The sequence below is a fragment of the Alnus glutinosa genome, chromosome 11 (assembly GCF_958979055.1).
Source record: "Alnus glutinosa chromosome 11, dhAlnGlut1.1, whole genome shotgun sequence".
NCBI classification, from domain to species: domain Eukaryota; kingdom Viridiplantae; phylum Streptophyta; class Magnoliopsida; order Fagales; family Betulaceae; genus Alnus; species Alnus glutinosa.
This window is the reverse complement of record NC_084896.1, coordinates 16738233-16756310: the sequence shown is the minus strand read 5'-3', so window position 1 is coordinate 16756310 and position 18078 is coordinate 16738233. Positions and strand designations below refer to the sequence as shown.

The following is an 18078-nucleotide window of genomic DNA, read 5'->3' as shown; positions in this document are numbered from 1 at the left end:
GTCCAACCAAAAGAAAATATTAAATAATGCTATATATGAATTTTCGTCTAAAATAGAGGTACTATGTTTGGCGGATGTTTTCGCATCCTTAACGAAGTCCAAAAACTATGAAATTCAAGGGGTAGCTAGGGGATTTTGAAACGAGCGTGTCAGTTTTAGAATCGACCAAATCAGAGTTTGGTTAACCCAGTTCCGTCGTTCCAAAGTTTAAAGTTCGTTTGAACTTTTATTGAATTGAAACTATAAACATCTTTTTTTAATCAATGCATATTTATTTTCGTAAATATTCATATTTATTCTTTTGCCTTATCATTAGGTCTTAAATCTAATTTAAGACATTATATTTTATATCTTCAAATCAGGAGCGCTACATTCCTCCCCCCTTTACAAAATTTCGTCCTCGAAATTTGTAAACTATGCTTCGCATAAAGTTTACATTAAGGAAAGATTTAGATTCCTAAATCTTAAATCTAGTGATACAGATTTTAAGTGCAACATCTAATTATTAAACATGGAATATAACAAAAAAGCATACGACACAGTATGACAAAACATAAAACAGTATTGATAGACATACGTTTTAAAAAAAATGTTTTATATCTATAGCTCTTGTGTTATTCTTAGACATCTAGGATCAAGTCTAACAGTTCTTAGAATAAACCACTCTGACACCATTCTGTAACTTACTCAGACTGTTCACTAGGCCACAGAGCAAACCGCTCCGATACCATTCTGTTAAGGGGGAGGTATGTAGCACCCCCGATTTTTAGACATTTATCCTCTCGAGCTCCCTTCGAAATGACTTGACTTCATCTTCCACTCTAGAAGGGAAACTTGCTCTTTCTATGAGTTGGGGCAGTCGCTGTAGGAGAAAATTCACAACACTGTCGACCATTGTTGCTTATCTTGCTTCCATAAAACAAGAACGATACATGATAAGTAAGTAAAATAACTACATTAATTGATTGAATAAAAGCAGCTCTCAAACTTCTTCCCGGTTTCCAACGCCCAACAGCAAGCCACAAAGTATTGGGAAAGACTTATAATTACTGGGGTCAATAAAATATACAGCTCTGAATATGCCCTGTTATGGATAACTTCTTCCTGAATTCCAACTGTAATTAAAAAATTAATCAATTTTATGTAACCCTTAAATAAAAAATAAAATCCATTTTGAGTTAAACGTGGGAACTCACCTTTCATTTAATTTTGGTTACCACATGATTGAAAAAAATTAATCTGATTTCTCTCTCTCTCTCTCTCTCAAAAGTTGCCTAGTCCCCTTGACCCCTTCCTCTCTTTCCATTGTTGTGAAAAAAAAAAAAGAAAAAAAAAACGATTGGGATGTTAATTAGTTTGATTTTTTTTTTTTTTTTAAAGTTTTATTCAAATTAGAATGTTTAATATGATCACTTATTGTTAAGTTTGAAAAATATATTCTTGTTATAGATCTAATAGGTTATGAAACATCCCATTTACATCTTGGACTATGTTCAAACTATTCTTTCTATTATTACACAACAAAATATATCGTTCTTATTCATTTGCTTACGCCGATGAAAAGAAAATTCAGTACATCAATTTTTTTTTTTTTTGTTCTTTTCCCATATCCTTAGCTTACCGGACATGGAAATCTGAAAGGAAAAAGTGATCGGAACATTTCTTTTTTGTTGCACTTGTCGATCAGTTGATCGCAGAGAACAGTTTGCGAATTTCACCATCAGTACTACCTTTGACCCCGATGTTGCTCATCTTCACCATGGACTTTCCAAATTCTACACTGAAGCTTAACCCAAGCAGGCCTCTCAACCCCATGAAACGCTGAACAAAAGTTTGGGTGGAGGCATCGGTCCATAGCTTCTGATCAGACTCCAGAACTCCCCGCCCGCTCCTCAAGTTTGTGAAGAAAGATGTGTCGAATCTGTTTGGGCTGCCTGTGTCTAGTCCGACGCGCCTTGTCCCGTCGCCATTTTGTGGGCAGAGCGCTTGTAGTTGAGGAAGGAAAGCGGCAGCAATGGTGGGATCGGCACCATTTCCGATTGTAGTGAAGTTATATAGTCTGTACCTAAATAACTGGCAAGCTGATGTCCCAATGGTGTGCCCACCTTATCATCCCAAAAAAATGCATACAATTTAATTAGTTCAAATCTAAATATTTAAGGAAATCAAATTTAAAGCATAAATATATATACACACACACACGAAGTATTGTTTTTACTATATCCAACCAAATCAAATTTAGGCTCAATTTATTTTGGCATAAAATCATCTAAAATGATTTTTTTAGAAAAGTAACATTTTTTGGTGTTTGACTCATACGGAAAATCAACAAAATATTTCTTTATTTTCATATAACCTAAGCAAAATATTTGCAAAGAAAGAGAGCGTTTAAAAGAGTAAGTGAAAATAAAAGATGTTCGATGGTGAGATTGAAATTCATGAGTGCAATTGCATGCGCCCATATTGATATGGACAGGCAATTGTGAGAGGCTTTGATCGGGCAGTCCGAGACTTGCTCAGACAAATTGGCTCATAAGGAGGCTTCTCATAATAGCCCGCCTAGAAGAGTGTGAGAGCAATGAAAAATGGTTGACGCACGCAGATGTGAAACATAAACCATTTTACGTCTAATGTAGATTATTTCTTTAGTCAACTGAAAATATTTTTAGGTTGACCAATATTTTACGTCACATATGACCATCCTGGAATAGGATGAGCTCAAGTTGACCAATGAATAGGATCCTCTCATTTTCAAATGAAATGGATAATATTTATTTTATGATCATTTAACGTTAGTATATCTAAACGATGTAAATGATGTCACATTATTTAAATTTTTTAAAATACGTATTAATATTAATTTTATGTAAACAAATAGATGCATTATATAACTTTAAATCCCGATTAGGAAATATAGAAAAATCCTTGTCATCCCGCTCATAGTGAGCTCAACCTCATATTGATATTGTAACGAACTGTAGTGAATATATAGTATATCTGCGTTAATATTAATATTGCTTACCAACAAGGGTGACAAGATCCTGAGTGTTGAGACCCTTTGCGGCAAACTTTTGCTTTTGCACATCAATGGAGTCAGTGAAGCCAGGCAAATTTGCAGCATCAGTGGCCAACGATACACGACCATCTCTGCGTCCAGTGGGCACCTGCCAAGTCGGTCCATTTGTCTGGAGGGAAAAAAATGCAGGAAATCATCAATGGAGGCATGGAGCTACCATACATGTATGGCAAATAAAAACATGGGAAATACTTACCAGAACAACAGAATCGCGGGCAGCAAGGGCAAGAATATCAGCACAAGAGACAACCCCAGGACACGCAGCCTCAAGCTGTGCCTTGGCATCGTCAATGACCTCAAATCCTCTCAACGAACGGTTGGGTGCGGCTGTTTTCTCGGCACTGGGCCCGTCAATAAGCACAGAAGCGTCGCAGCCCTGAACGAAGCAGTCATGAAAATGCATCCTCAACAGTCCGGGAGCGACTGTGGGATCGGACCGGAAATGAGCTTGAACCGTGGAGCGGACAATGGACTCGGCTCGAGGGCATGTGGCAGCATAGAACCCGACGCGTGTGGCTTGGGCATTCGCAAAAGAGGCACCCAAGCCGAGCAGGAGAAACGTCAAAAGGAATGTTCGGCTAGAAAGTCCCCTACTTTCCATTTTTGATGCGGTGAAAAGAAGAAAGAAAACTCTTAATTTGCTTTGGCTTGGGATGACAGGGATGTTGTGGGAAAGGAGAGGTCGATCACATGTTCTTATAGGATAATGTGAGGTCAAAGGTCGGAGAAGAAAGTAAGCAAAGCCGGCGGGGAAAGTTCCGCCCACACTGAAGTACGTCGGTAGCTGATCACGGAGATGCAGTAGGGGCCTTTGTCTTGTAATGATTGTGGGGTTGCATACTTGCATGGTACTATGCCGCGTAAGAATTAGTCGTTGTGGAGGATAAAGTAGATATATAGATTGTCCATTAATTTAGAGATAAAGACAATGAGGAGGAATAAGATAATGGTAATATCTCAGCCACGAAAATGATTGAAGGATCACCTTTCAATTCATGCATATCTCATATTTGAGAAGCTATAACAGATCAGATAATTGACAAGATCGAGCAAGAGGAAGGGGAGAAAAGTTTGAAATAAAAATATTTATCGTGCACAAGAGCAGTCTCAATCCATCCAATTCTACTCAGCACAAGAGTACAAGAAAAGCGGGCAAATGTTTTAGAGAAATTATTTTTCAAGAAATTATAATTATTATTTTTTTAATATTTTTATTAAATCATATCCACATATATATATATATATCAACCTAAAAGTTTGAGTTGTATGAATTGTCACATCAGAGTTTCTGTGGTCTGGCAATTTATTTATAGCAGAATTTCAAACTTGAAAAATAATTTATGATTTTGAAAAGATTTTCTGATCAACCAAAAATATTTTTAGTTTGACTACCATTTTGCATTGTATCATACACTGAAAAATAGAAAAAACAATGTTCATAAAAGATTTTATGTCAAAATAAATGAAGCATAATTAAGTAACAAGTAATTTATTTATTTATTTTTGGTCATTTGGTTTGAATCTTGAATCTTGGAACTATCACTATCCAGTATCCACTATTTGAAAAGAAAACCCAAACGGGAAACGATAGCATCGATCGGATGAGTATACATAAGTACGTATCAGCATTAGAATATGCATTTTTTCGCATTTTCCTGCATTTCCTAATTGTGGTTAGAAAAATAAGACACTTTTAGGTAACTGATATATATATATATATATATATATATATATATATATATATATATATATATATACTATACATTTATCTTATAAGATTAATTGATTTGACGTACATGCAGTACATACCAGTTCTTAATTTTTTTTTTTTTAACAAAAATTAATCTAAAAGCTGATAGACACTGTAATTTTTCCTTCTCATATATGTTGCTACTTGCTTAGCCTGTTCTGATCCGCATGTATTTAGCAAAATTATTTTACAATTCTCTCGTGTTCTCGTGCATGTTATTTTGAGACAATTGTTTTTTATTTAAGAAATAAAGAGTCTTTGAATATTTGTAAATAAAATCTCCATCAATTTTTTTTTTTTTTCCTGTAAAATAGATAACGTAAACAATATGAAAATATAATTATAACCTTGGACAAATATTTTTGAAAAAGTAGTGAAAAAAAAAAAGTTGTTTGGGGTAGGTGTGATACCCAGCCAGAATTGTTTTATTTTTATTTTTATTTTTTGCTCATTATTTTGATCTTTCTTGAACTTTTGAATTGTGAGGTATAATTGTACGGAGACAGGAGACTAGTTATAGCATTTTCCTAGAGATTTCCCTTCTTCTTTCTCTCTTGTTGCATCAAACATTTTTTTTTTAATAAGTATATAAAAGAAGAATTACGACCGATCAAGAATAATAAATTAGGAGTGGATAACTCAATAATAAACACCAGAACAGCAGAACATGAGAAAAAACAAAAAAAAAACATTTTACTATGAAGCCTATGCATTTCAAGATTGAAATAATTCACATTGAAGTTGGAAATAAGTCTTTTAAATGTAGTTTACCAGTCAAAATCATCGTTTATATATATATATATAGATTCGAACATGATTATGAGGTCAAAAGTTGGGGAAGAAAGTAAGCAAAGGCGGCGGGGGGTTCCACACTCCAAGTCCACACTGAAAAGCAGCAGCTGGGGCTCACCTTTGTCTTGTAATGATTGAGGGGTTGCACCGCATGCTAGCTGTACGTACCATTCCGCGTAAGAAAAAACTAGTTTTATTTTATTTTATTTATTTATTTGTAGATACGAAAAAACTAGTTTTTATTTATTTTATTTTTATTTTTGGTAGGTAAGAAAAAACTAGTTAGATTGTCAGGATTGAGAAAAAAATACGAGGAATAATTAAGATAAATGGTAATAATTATTGAGGCAGCTGGTGGCGGGCAATCACCTAGTTAACACACCGTTAACTTTCTTATATTCTGTTTGTTTTGATGTAAAAAAATAAAATAAAATTGTTTTTTGTTTGAAAATATTTTTAACAAAATTATTTTTCAGAAAAAATGATTTTTTTGAAATTATTTCTATCGTTTGGTTCATACGAAAAATCACCGGTGATAAGATTTCATCACTGCCAGTAGAATTCTGACCACTTTTATCGGATTTCAGCTACTGTTGCTGGATTCTGGTGATGAAGGCCGTAATCCGACGATAATGGCTAGATTCTGACCAGTTTCGTCGGAATCTGGCCCAGTACTGCCGAATTCTAGCCAATCTGGCACAGTACAGCCAGATTCCGATGAAGGTGGTCGGAATCTGAAAATTTGTAGCGGATTTCAGCAAACTGGCCAGATTCTGGTTGTACTAGCCATTCGTTTTGGATTCTGGCCGTATTGATCAAATTTTGACAAGCTGATTGGAATTCGGTTGTACTGGCTGGAATCTAGTCACTGGAATCTGGCGATAGTGATGGATTCCGATGGACCTGTGCCAGATTCTAGCACCAGCTTGATTTCGGCGGCGATCGCCGGCGCCTGCATCTAGCGATTGAATACCAAAATTTAAGGACCTTCGACAGTAGATTCAAGCCACCAACATACTCGAATGAAGAGTTTAAATCCAGAAAACGATTCATAGTTTTGAAAACCGTAAATCGTTTTCCAAAAATTAAAGAGGCTTTTACATTCATACTAAAAATGATTTCTGTTGACCATCATTTTTTGTTACACCAAACATTGAAAAAATACAGGAAATATTTTACACCCAAATTAACAAATAGAGCATTATATTATACATTGCCAAGTTTTCATGAATAATGATATTCTTTACATTATTTATTACATTTAAGACTGGCTTGATAAATTTTGAGGCTTACTTTATGTTGAGCTACATATAGTTTATTTTATGTAGAATTTAATTTCAGCAAATGACATATTTTGTATTGAGCTGCATATAATTCTTTTTATGTAGAATTTAATTTGTGCAAAGTAAAATTTAATTTCTTTTAAAAATATTTAAATGAACGACCTTAGTCGACATGTTTGTATTAAGTTGAGGTGAAATTATGAGTTTAGTTACTGATTTAAGGGTGTCATTAATGTGACTTTCGAATTTTTCATTTTTCTTTTTCTCTAAAGTCAATATTTTGAGACTCAATTCTTTGTAATTATTTTTTACTGGCTAACATTTTTTGTCATAATTATATTAAGGCCTTAAAACTTTTGTTAATAAAAGGAAACTTAATTATGCTATTGTTATTTTGGGGCCTTTGGAAATTGTCTACTTCGCCTAGAGTATTAGCTGGCCTTGATTACAACCATGCTATCAAGACTGATGGCATGCTCACTTATTATTATTATTATTATTTTTTCAAAGATTAATTCTAAACAAAAAGAAGAAATCGAAATTTTCGTTGAAGTTGTTTCTGTCAGGCATTTGGTTCTATTGCTGCCATTCATAATTTGTAATCTGTATATTAAGTAATTAATATTTTAAAAATATATATGTTCCCTCGATGGATCAACCTTTCTTGGTGGTGGGATGGTTTACGACAAGAATTAATTATTTGAATTGCTTAATATTTAATTATTTATATGGTTTGAGACAAATACCAAAGCAGTGACGTGAACAAATTGATCTTGTACACTTAGCAATGACTAAAATTAACGTGAATGGAAAGTGATTGATGTATTTATTTATAGTACAGTATAACATATATATATGGTTATTTATCGGGCTGTATATGGGATTTTCATAGTAAAATTGTTGGAGATCTTTATACCCCCAATATGGTTACCGACAGTAGATTCAAATTAATTAATTCTACCAAGACGCTGCATGAAATTATTTTGACACGAAAGATTTAGGGTCGGCCAATGTTATTGTGAAGAGTAATGTTAGAATAAAGACTTTTATCTCTCTATTATCCCTACAAATGTAATATATATAATGTGGCTTTTAAAATTATCATTAAATTTAGAATAAATTAGTACTGTTGAACTTTGATTTAATCGTAATTTTCTCCTTGACTAGTCTTTCCAAAGCTTCCTCTCCCTCTCATTTCTCTCTCTCTGGCGGCTGAAAACGAGTTGAAATAAGAGGTTTAACACCCCACCATAAAATACACGTGAGAAAGTAAAAATAATTAAATTTTCACGTGACACTACTATTAATACCTCAAAATAAGGAGGTGGAATAATTTGAAGTATGAATAAGAGGTTTCTTTAATACTAAAGAAAAATAAATAAAAGCGATGCAAGTGGTTTTTGGTAAAAAAAAAAAAATACACGCGCACAGGGAAAGGCTTTCTTTTCTGTTGATAGAAAAATATTACTCAATCGATTCATTCAGTCCGTAAAACCTGAGATCACTGCTCTTCCCAAACATGATTTACCGATTCTTTGAGAAATATTTAACAATGCTTGGGATGTTTATTTTAAAAGAAAAAAGTTTGAATTACTATTTTTCATTTTGTTTTTCACCAAGGAACTCAACAGATAGATGATGCATGCATCTTCAGCAAGTCACTCAAGTCTCAAGTTAAGACGAGATGCTTCCGAGGCAGAATCTGAATTGTATAGAAACTCTCATGAGAGGTTTCGAATAACAAGGGTCTTTTGTAGGAGTGCTCGAGTGGATATTAATCCATTCGTATTCGTTATTCGCACATACAGATGCGATTAGTAAAAATTACTATACGCATGTGCAGATGTGGATATATAGCAATTTTAGAGTATGTGGTTAATATATATAACCAAATTCTGGTTATATATATTAACCAAATTCTGATAAACCAAATTCTAGCCAAATTGTCATAATCTAGTCATATATGCCAGAATCCGGCCATACTAGGCCAGATGCCGGTGAAAATCCTGCCCACACGCTTCGTTTGCGTCGCCATTTCTCCAGGTAGTCATATGTGAATCCGTACCTATGCGCCTCAAATACCAGCTTTTCGGTGAATGTGAGGCTAAGCGGCTGATTTCGGAGGAATGATAGATCTGTGTCGTAGCTTAGGCTTGGGAATCACAAGAAGATCTGGGTTCGCCGAGTGCACTGCTTCTGCTTGTTTCTGCATGTACCTTCTCGATCATTTCATTTACAAAAGCGAAATTAATTAACCCCAGAAAGAAAAATCAGGTAAAGAATTACAAAAAATGGATCATCCATGTATATAGTATTACGATACTCGCCAGGTTCAAATGAACTGGAGAATATCTAGTTCCGTTTAGTGTAGGGGCTTTTTTGTCCAAAAAAATGTAAAAAGAAATTGAATACTCTCTGATTTGTTTGAACTGAAGATGATTTGTTTCCCTAAATACCTGTACCAATTGTTCAAGTTCTGTTTGGGGACTCGGAGCTCATTCCTTAAGCTCATGCCGACGAAATTGGCAACACCTTTAAACATGGAGGCCACTTGAGTTAGTCCGTTGATCTAAACATTGAAATACTTGTCACCAAAGAAACCATTGCCGTCAGTTTCACACAAATGGGCAGATTACGTCCTCCATTGTCAGAACCCAGCAATAGTAGCTAGAACCGGTGAAAGCCAGAATTTTGCAGGCCAGTGACGGAATCTTGTCACTGTTAGTGTTTTTTTCATAAGAACCAAATGCCGAAAAATATTTTCAGGGAAATCGTTTTTCGAATTTCGTCGAAAATATTTTAAGAAGGAAAACATTTTAGGTTGAAACAAAAGGAACATTAATTTCAATTTTTTTTTTTTTTTTTTTTTTTTAAAAAAAAGAGCTTAAATTATTATTATTATTTTAAAAAAAAATTGAGACCCACCGCGCGCATCACAACTGGGTCACCTTGTGACCCTGTGATGTGACCGATTGTAGGTCACGATTGGGTGACCTAGCTTGAGTCACCACCAAAGCCACGACTGGACCAGCATTGTGACTCACATCTCTCTCTCTCTCTCTAGGGTTTAAGTTTTTTTTTTATTTTTTTTTAGTACTTATTAGAGTCTCCACCTTGTGACCTAATGTCTCTCTTTAAGGTGAAATCCTTCACAGCCTTTCAACCTCCTTTTTGAATTTCTCTCTTCTTCTTCTTCTTCTTCCTTCCTTTTTTTTTTTTTTTTTTTTTTTTTTTTTTTTTTTTTTCGCTTTTGCTTTAGTAAAGCATGTTATGTTACAATGGATTTAGGTGATAAGATCTACGAGAATGACAAAACCAAACGACCGAATTATATTAAAGAAAAAAGGTTAAAGAGTAATTGCAAAAACCGGACACACCTACAACCATTTTTTGTACATCTTTCTAGGTGTGTTGATATTCATGCAAGGATATATTTCTAGACTCATTACATTGTGCTTTATGTTAAGTATGAATATGGTGGGTTTTTTCACGACTAAAGAAGGATAAATAAAAGTGGTGCTCAAGTGATTCTCTGCTATTTTTGGTAGAAAAAACACAGAGAGAGAAAGTCTTTCTTTTCTGTTGATATATATATATATATATATATATATATTGTTGTAAAATTAATGAAAATAACAAGACAAGATAAAGACATTGTAAATATGAAACTAGTTCTTCAGGAACTATGTATGATTCTTCTCTATAATTGTGTGTTTTACAAAGTACCCAATACTCCCTTTTATAAATATAGAATCATAGTGGGAGGTTAAGGAATAGGAAATGATAGGACATGAATTAAAAGGCTACATCAATGTATAACATGAATGTTATGGAATTCTAAAAGATGACATGAATGTGTAGAATTCCAATAGCTGAAACTAAATGGTCATCCACCAAATGCATGAATGCATTCATAACTGTTGGTACAGTTTCCGGTATGGTGTGAATCTGCACGTTCCTTTGATGTTCTTCACGCTTCTCAATAACTCTGCAAAATAACAAAACCTAGGGACCCTTCCAGGGGTCTCGCTCCGATGCCTAAGTTAGCTTCTGTGAGAAAATAATGCTCTATGCATAAAATTGAGTCTTAGTTTATACCTGAGGTATGGGCCTATTTATAGGCATAGAGGTGGAGTCAAACCTGGATTAGGACTCCTGCTCCTTGTTGATCTAGAACTGCTGTCCGAGTTCTAATTGGACTTCAATCCTTTACTAGACTTCTAACTGGATATCTTCTTAGACTTCCAATCTGATATCTTCTTAGACTTCTGATCTGATATCTTCTTAGACTTCTGATCTGATATCCTCTTAGACTTCTGATATGATCATTATTCTTATCTGATCATTATTCTTATCTGTTTGGACCTATTTGACTTTTGAATCTCCTCTTTGGATCGGGTTTAGTGGGATTTATCCCCAACAGTTACCCCCTAATTCCCTTATCCGAAGCTTGCTTGAATAATGGGAATTCCATGTCTAAGGAAACCCGATCTTTGTCTCCTTCTGAAAACCTGCTAACCTACAAAACCTGAGGGTTAAATCTTACCCCCTATTACTTTCTTGTTTTTCCTTAGGGTTTTCTCCCTGTCTCTTGGAATGGCTAACTCCTGAAAAACCTGCAAAAACCGAGGGTTAAATCCAACCCCCCTTTCTTCTTGCTCTCGGCTAGGACTGGTCCGAGAAGTTTCTTCTTGCTCTCGGCTAGGACTGATCTGAGAGGCTCCTTCTCGGCTAGGACTGATCCGAGAAGTTTTTTCTTGCTCTCGGCTAGGACTGATCCGAGAGTTTCTTCTTGCTCTCGGCTAGGACTGATCCGAGAGGCTCCTTCTCGGCTAGGATTGGTCCGAGAAGTTTCTTCTTGCTCTCGGCTAGGACTGATCCGAGAAGTTTCTTCTTGCTCTCGGCTAGGACTGATCCGAGAGGCTCCTTCTCGGCTAGGACTGGTCCGAGAAGTTTCTTCTTGCTCTCGGCTAGGACTGATCCGAGAAGTTTCTTCTTGCTCTCGGCTAGGACTGATCCGAGAGGCTCCTTCTCGGCTAGGACTGGTCCGAGAAGTTTCTTCTTGCTCTCGGCTAGGACTGATCCGAGAGGCTCCTTCTCGGCTAGGACTGATCCGAGAAGTTTCTTCTTGCTCTCGGCTAGGACTGATCCGAGAGCCTCCTTCTCGGCTAGGACTGGTCCGAGAAGTTTCTTCTTATACTCGGCTAGGACTGATCCGAGACTCTCGACTAGGACTGATCCGAGACTCTCGGCTAGGACTGATCCGAGAGATTTCTTCTTGCACTCGGCTAGGACTGATCCGAGACTCTCAGCTAGGACTGATCCGAGAGTTTTTGCCTGCAAAAGAAGCGACATCAACGGGTTCCCGGTCCCTAGACCGGAAACACTCCGATGCTTAAGTCAGCTTTATTCATTTATTCTGAATATACTTATTCCCAAAATCTGGGAAATTTTCTGTCTAGTCTGAATTAAAAATAAAAGTCTAGTTCTTTGCAAATATAAATACTAAAAAATAAAAGCAAGCTTGAAATTCCCGAGAGTCCTTTTTATGGGATCACGGGCAGATACTGCTGTTGCCTCGACTCTCTATGCTGTGGGCTTCTGCTTCTTCGGTCCTTTCTTCTTTCTATGTCATCTCGGGGAGCATTCTCTTGATGCCTCTCGTCTAGCTGAGGACGGTCTCGGGGATAGTAATCCCGTGGCTGTTGATCTCGAGGCTGATAGTCCTGATGATTCCGAGGCCTGTTATTTCCTGGATGGTTCCGTCGCTCTCCCAAGAACCGAACTAGCTTGCCATTTTTTATGAATTCTTCTATTAACAACCTTAGGGTTACGCACCCCTCGGTGTAATGACCTGCTTGTTTATGGAAATCACAATACTTCCCTGCATTCCTATAAGGAGGATTACCTGGTATCTTTTGCGGTTCCCGAAACGCCGGATCTCTCTTGATCTCCATAAGGACTTCTGATATCTCGGCATTGAGAGGTGTAAAGTTGTAATCTTTGAACTTCTTTACCTGCCTCTGCTCTTCCCCATCAGCTTTCCTGAATTCTTTCCTTTTCTTTTCTGGGGCTGTCTCTCGGGGTAGTCTAGAACTGGCCATAGACTTCAGCGTCTCTTCCTGATTAATGAATTCTTCTACCTTATCCATGAGGCCCTGCAAGGTATTCGGTTGCTTCCGGATCAACTTTTTCATCAAAGGCTCCTCGGGTGAAATTCCCTGATAAATGGCAGCAAAGATCATATCCTCGGTCGGATCTTCGACCGTAGCCTTCTCTCGGTTGAACCAAGCCATAAACTCCTTAAGACTCTCGTTGCCCTGCTGGTGCAATGATAGCAAATATCCCGAAGGCTTCTTCCTTGTCCGGAAAGCCAAGAACTCCGTTAGGAATATCTTGGACAGTTCCTTGAACTGATCAACGGAATTCGGGGGCAGCTTCCTGAACCAGTCTCGGGCATTCCCCGAAAGAGTAAGAGGGAAGGCCCGACATGCTACTTCATCGGGTGTCCCGTGAAGGTCTAGATGAGCTTTGAAATTCTCTAGGTGATCCAAGGGATCTCTGTCTCCTGCATAACTTAGAATTTGGGGTACCTTAAACTTATCGGGAAGCTGATAGTCTGCCACCCGTCTGGTGAAGGGTGAGTCTGTACCCATTAGGAGCTTGTCCACCATTACGGATCTACTTTTGTCATTTCTTTCCATCTCCATGTACGTGCACCTTCTCTCCATCTCGGCAATAACTCTGCTCAGATCTCCTTGGTGGTCATCCTCCCTCTGAGGATTAATGTTGCTGTTGTGATCTTCTTCCTCACGCTCATCCCTGTTCATCTCGGGATTGGGCTGTTCCGGCCTCCTTCGCAGTAACTCGGCATTCCACTGTGTTAAGGATTCAATCTGGGCTTCCAACGCTGCTATGCGATCTTGATCTCCACCCCCCGGGGGAGGGTTCGGTGGAGGCTGCAAATTATTCTGAATAACCGGTTCCTGTGGGGCCACGGGCTATCGATTGGTCTGGCTTCCGGAACGTGTGTTCATCACCATGCTGGATCTTCTTTTTCTTTTATGAGGAACGAATAATCGTTTCCCACAGACGACGCCAAACTGTTGGTACAGTTTCCGGTATGGTGTGAATCTGCACGTTCCTTTGATGTTCTTCACGCTTCTCAATAACTTTGCAAAACAACAAAACCTAGGGACCCTTCCGGGGGTCCCGCTCCGATGCCTAAGTTAGCTTCTGTGAGAAAATAATGCTCTATGCATAAAATTGAGTCTTAGTTTATACCTGGGGTATGAGCCTATTTATAGGCATAGAGGTGGAGTCAAACCTGGATTAGGACTCCTGCTCCTTGTTGATCTAGAACTGCTGTCCGAGTTCTAATTGGACTTCAATCCTTTACTAGACTTCTAACTGGATATCTTCTTAGACTTCCAATCTGATATCTTCTTAGACTTCTGATCTGATATCCTCTTAGACTTCTGATATGATCATTATTCTTATCTGATCATTATTCTTATTTGTTTGGACCTATTTGACTTTTGAATCTCCTCTTTGGATCGGGTTGAGTGGGATTTATCCCCAACAATAACACTCCCCCTTGGATGACCATACACTAAGAATATGACTCATTAAAACCTTGCCAAGAAAAACCCAGTGGGAAAAACCAGTGGCGAAGGAAAAAGAGTACATTATTCTTGTGTGTCGTCATATGCTTTAGGATTGCCTCATTAAAACCTTGCAAAGGAAAACCCAGTGGGAAAAACCTTAGCGAAGGAAAAAGAGTACAATCAGCATAATCATTTTACTCCCCCTCATTAGCATGAATAGCTTCAATTGTTTATGATGAAAGATTCTTGAGTCGGCGCATTCCAATGTTATTCACCAACTTCTTAAATGTTGCAGTTGGTAATGTTTTGGTAAATAAATCTGTTAAATTGTCACTTGATCGTATCTGCTTCACATCAATATCACCACTCTTCTGGAGCTCATGTGTATAGAAGAATTTTGGTGAAATATGTTTTGTTCTATCACCTTTAATGTATCCTCCTCTGATCTGTGTGATACAAGCAGCATTATCTTCATATAATATTGTCGGGTTATCTTTGATTGTGGATAAACCGCACTTTTCTTGAATGTGTTGAATTAGTGATCTTAGCCATATGCATTCCCGACTTGCTTCATGAATTGCAATAATTTCTGAGTGATTTGAAGAAGTAGCAACAAGTGTTTGCTTGACAGATCTCCATGAAATAGCAGTACTTCCACATGTAAATAGATATCCTGTTTGAGATCTACATTTATGCGGATCAGAAAGAAAACCCGCATCTGCATATCCAACTAACTGTGAATTTGAACCTCTTGGATAAAATAATCTCATGTCAGTTGTTCCACGAAGATAACGTAGAACATGTTTGACCCCATTCCAATGCCTTCGAGTTGGTGCAGAACTGTATCTTGCTAGTAAATTAACTGAAAATGCTATATCAAGTCGTGTGCAATTTGCAAGATACATGAGTGCGCTAATTGCACTAAGATATGGTACTTCAGGACCAAGAATTTCTTCGTCATCTTCTCGAGGATGAAAAGGGTCCTTTTTCACATCAAGTGAATGAACAACCATTGGAGTACTCAAAGGATGAGCTTTCTCCATGTAAAAGTGCTTCAGGACTTTTTATGTGTATGTTGATTGATGAACAAGAATTCCATTTTGAAAATGTTCAATCTGAAAGCCAAGACAAAATTTTGTCTTCCCAAGATCTTTCATCTCAAACTCATTTTTTAGATAAGTGGCAGTTTTTGTGAGCTCTTCTGGAATCCCGACAAGATTTAAATCATCTACATAAACTGCAATGATAGCAAATCCAGATTCTGATTTCTTAATGAAAACGCATGGACAAATTGGATTATTCTCAAATCCTTCTTTCAATAGATATTCACTGAGACGATTGTACCACATGCGTCCGGATTGCTTTAACCCGTATAAAGATCTTTGTAGTTTGATAGAATAAATACTTCGGGATTTTGAATTATATGCTTACGGCATTTTGTATCCTTCAGGGATTTTCATGTATATATCATTATCAAGTGATCCATATAAATATGCTGTAACCACATCCATTAAATGCATATCCAAACTTTCTATAACTACCAAGCTAATCAAAAATCTAAATGTAATTGCATCTACTACAGGGGAATATGTTTCTTCATAATCAATACCTAGTTTTTGCAGGAAACCTTGTGCAACAAGTCTTGCTTTGTATCTCACATTGTCATTTTCCTTATTACGTTTTCGTATAAATACCCACTTGTATCCAACAGGTGACACACCTTCTGGTGTTTGGACTACAGGTCCAAATACTTCACGTTTTGCTAGTGAGTTCAATTCTGCCTGAATTGCTTCCTTCCACATTGGCCAATCATTTCTATGTCGACATTCTTCGACGGATTGTGGTTCAATATCATCATTACTTCTGGTAATGTCAAATGCAACTTTAAATGAGAATATGTTGTCGACAACAATTTTGTTTCTATCCAATATTTCTCTTGTACTTATATAATTTATTGAGATCTCATTATTTTCAGGTACCTGTTCCTCTTTAGGGGGTAGCTCTTCAGGAGATTCCTCTTAAGGGGATTTTTTTCCAGGAGAATTTTGTACAGAAAGTTTGGATGGATCGATTTCCGTTTCCTGTTGTGGGTAAGGCCTCTTCAGGAGTGCCGATTTCATTTCCTTGTGCTTTTCTCTTCCGGAAAATCTTATCCTTTGCACCAATAAGTCTTCCACGCTTCAGGCGTGCCTTAGACTCATTTGCTGCTGTATTAGTTAATTGTCCTACATGGACTTCTATCTTTGCTGGAGTATTAGCAGCTGGAATGTGAGACTTAATTATTTTCTTGTTGTCAGTAAATGCATCCGGCAATTGATTTGCAATACTCTGCAAATGAATGATTCTCTGAACTTCTAGTTCACACTGATTTGTACGATGATCAAAATGAGATAACGTCGAATTATTCCAAGTGATTTCTTGTCGTGCTTCTGGCAATGACTTTTCTTTCCCTAGTGATGGAAATATATTTTCATCAAAATGACAATCTTCAAAACGTGCTTTGAAAATATCACCAGTTAAAGGTTCAAGATATCTAATAATAGATGGAGAATCAAAACCAATATAAATCCCAAGTCTACGTAGAGGTCCCATCTTAGTGCGCTGAGGTGGAGCAATTGGAACATATACAGCACAACCAAAAATGCGAAAATGAAAAATATTTGGTGGTTGACCAAATGCAAGTTGTAAAGGAGAATATTTTTGGTAAGATGTTGGTCTGATCCGAACTAATGATGCAGCATGTAATATTGCATGTCCCCAAGCAGAAATAGGTAGTTTTGATTTCATAAGCAAAGGTCGAGCAATTAACTGAAGTCGTTTAATAAACGATTCAGCTAAACCATTTTGAGTGTGTGTATGAGCAACAGGATGCTCAACATTAATACCGATTGACATGCAATAATCATAAAATGCTTAAGATGTAAATTCACTCGCATTATCCATCCGAATAGATTGAATTGGATGATCAGGAAATTGTGCCCGTAATCTAATTATTTGGGCAAGAAGTCTAGCAAATGCAACATTACGAGTAGAAAGTAGATAAACATGTGACCATCTAGTTGATGCATCTATTAAAACCATAAAATATCTAAATGGCCCACATGGAGGGTGAATTGGCCCACATATATCCCCTTGAATTCTTTGTAAAAATGATGGAGATTCAAGAATTACCTTAGAAGGGGATGGTTTTATTACTAGTTTACCTTGAGAACATGCAGCACAAGAATAATCAATTTGTAAAAGAATCTTCTGGTTCCTTAAGGGATGCCCATGAGAGTTCTCAATTATTCGACGCATCATAATTGCTCCCGGATGTCCAAGACGATCATGCCAAAGCATAAACATTTTTGGATTAGAGCACTTCTGGTGCATCACAACATGTGATTCAATTGTTCTTATTGTTGTATAATACAACCCGGAAGAGAAAGCAGGCAGTTTTTCCAATATGAGCTTCTGGCCCGAAATTATTAAAGTAACATAAAGATATTCGTCACTGCCTTCATTAGTGGTTTCAACATGATAACCATTTAGACGAATATCTTTAAAACTGATTAAATTTCTTCTAGATTT

The 18078-nt window shown here is 36.9% G+C and overlaps 1 protein-coding gene across 1 annotated transcript; it reads right to left on the bottom strand.

Moving 5' to 3' along the window:
• Nucleotides 1-1488: 1488 nt before the first annotated feature.
• Nucleotides 1489-3904, bottom strand: LOC133882229 (peroxidase N1-like). Its single transcript, XM_062321350.1, has 3 exons — nt 3273-3904; nt 3023-3185; nt 1489-2105 (listed from the first exon to the last, which is right to left on the bottom strand). Exons 1-3 carry the CDS (start codon nt 3675-3677, stop codon nt 1684-1686), a joined length of 990 nt encoding a protein of 329 aa, XP_062177334.1. The 5' UTR covers nt 3678-3904; the 3' UTR covers nt 1489-1683.
• Nucleotides 3905-18078: the final 14174 nt, after the last annotated feature.

Bases quoted from the DNA above. Each gene is read 5' to 3' on its own strand.
- LOC133882229 (XM_062321350.1), bottom strand. From the start codon at position 3,677: ATGGAAAGTAGGGGACTTTCTAGCCGAACATTCCTTTTGACGTTTCTC. The intron at 3,186-3,272 runs GTAAGTATTTCC...TTTTCCCTCCAG, and splicing joins CCCGCGATTCTGTTGTTCTG to ACAAATGGACCGACTTGGCA. The intron at 2,106-3,022 runs GTAAGCAATATT...TGGGATGATAAG, and splicing joins GGATCTTGTCACCCTTGTTG to GTGGGCACACCATTGGGACA.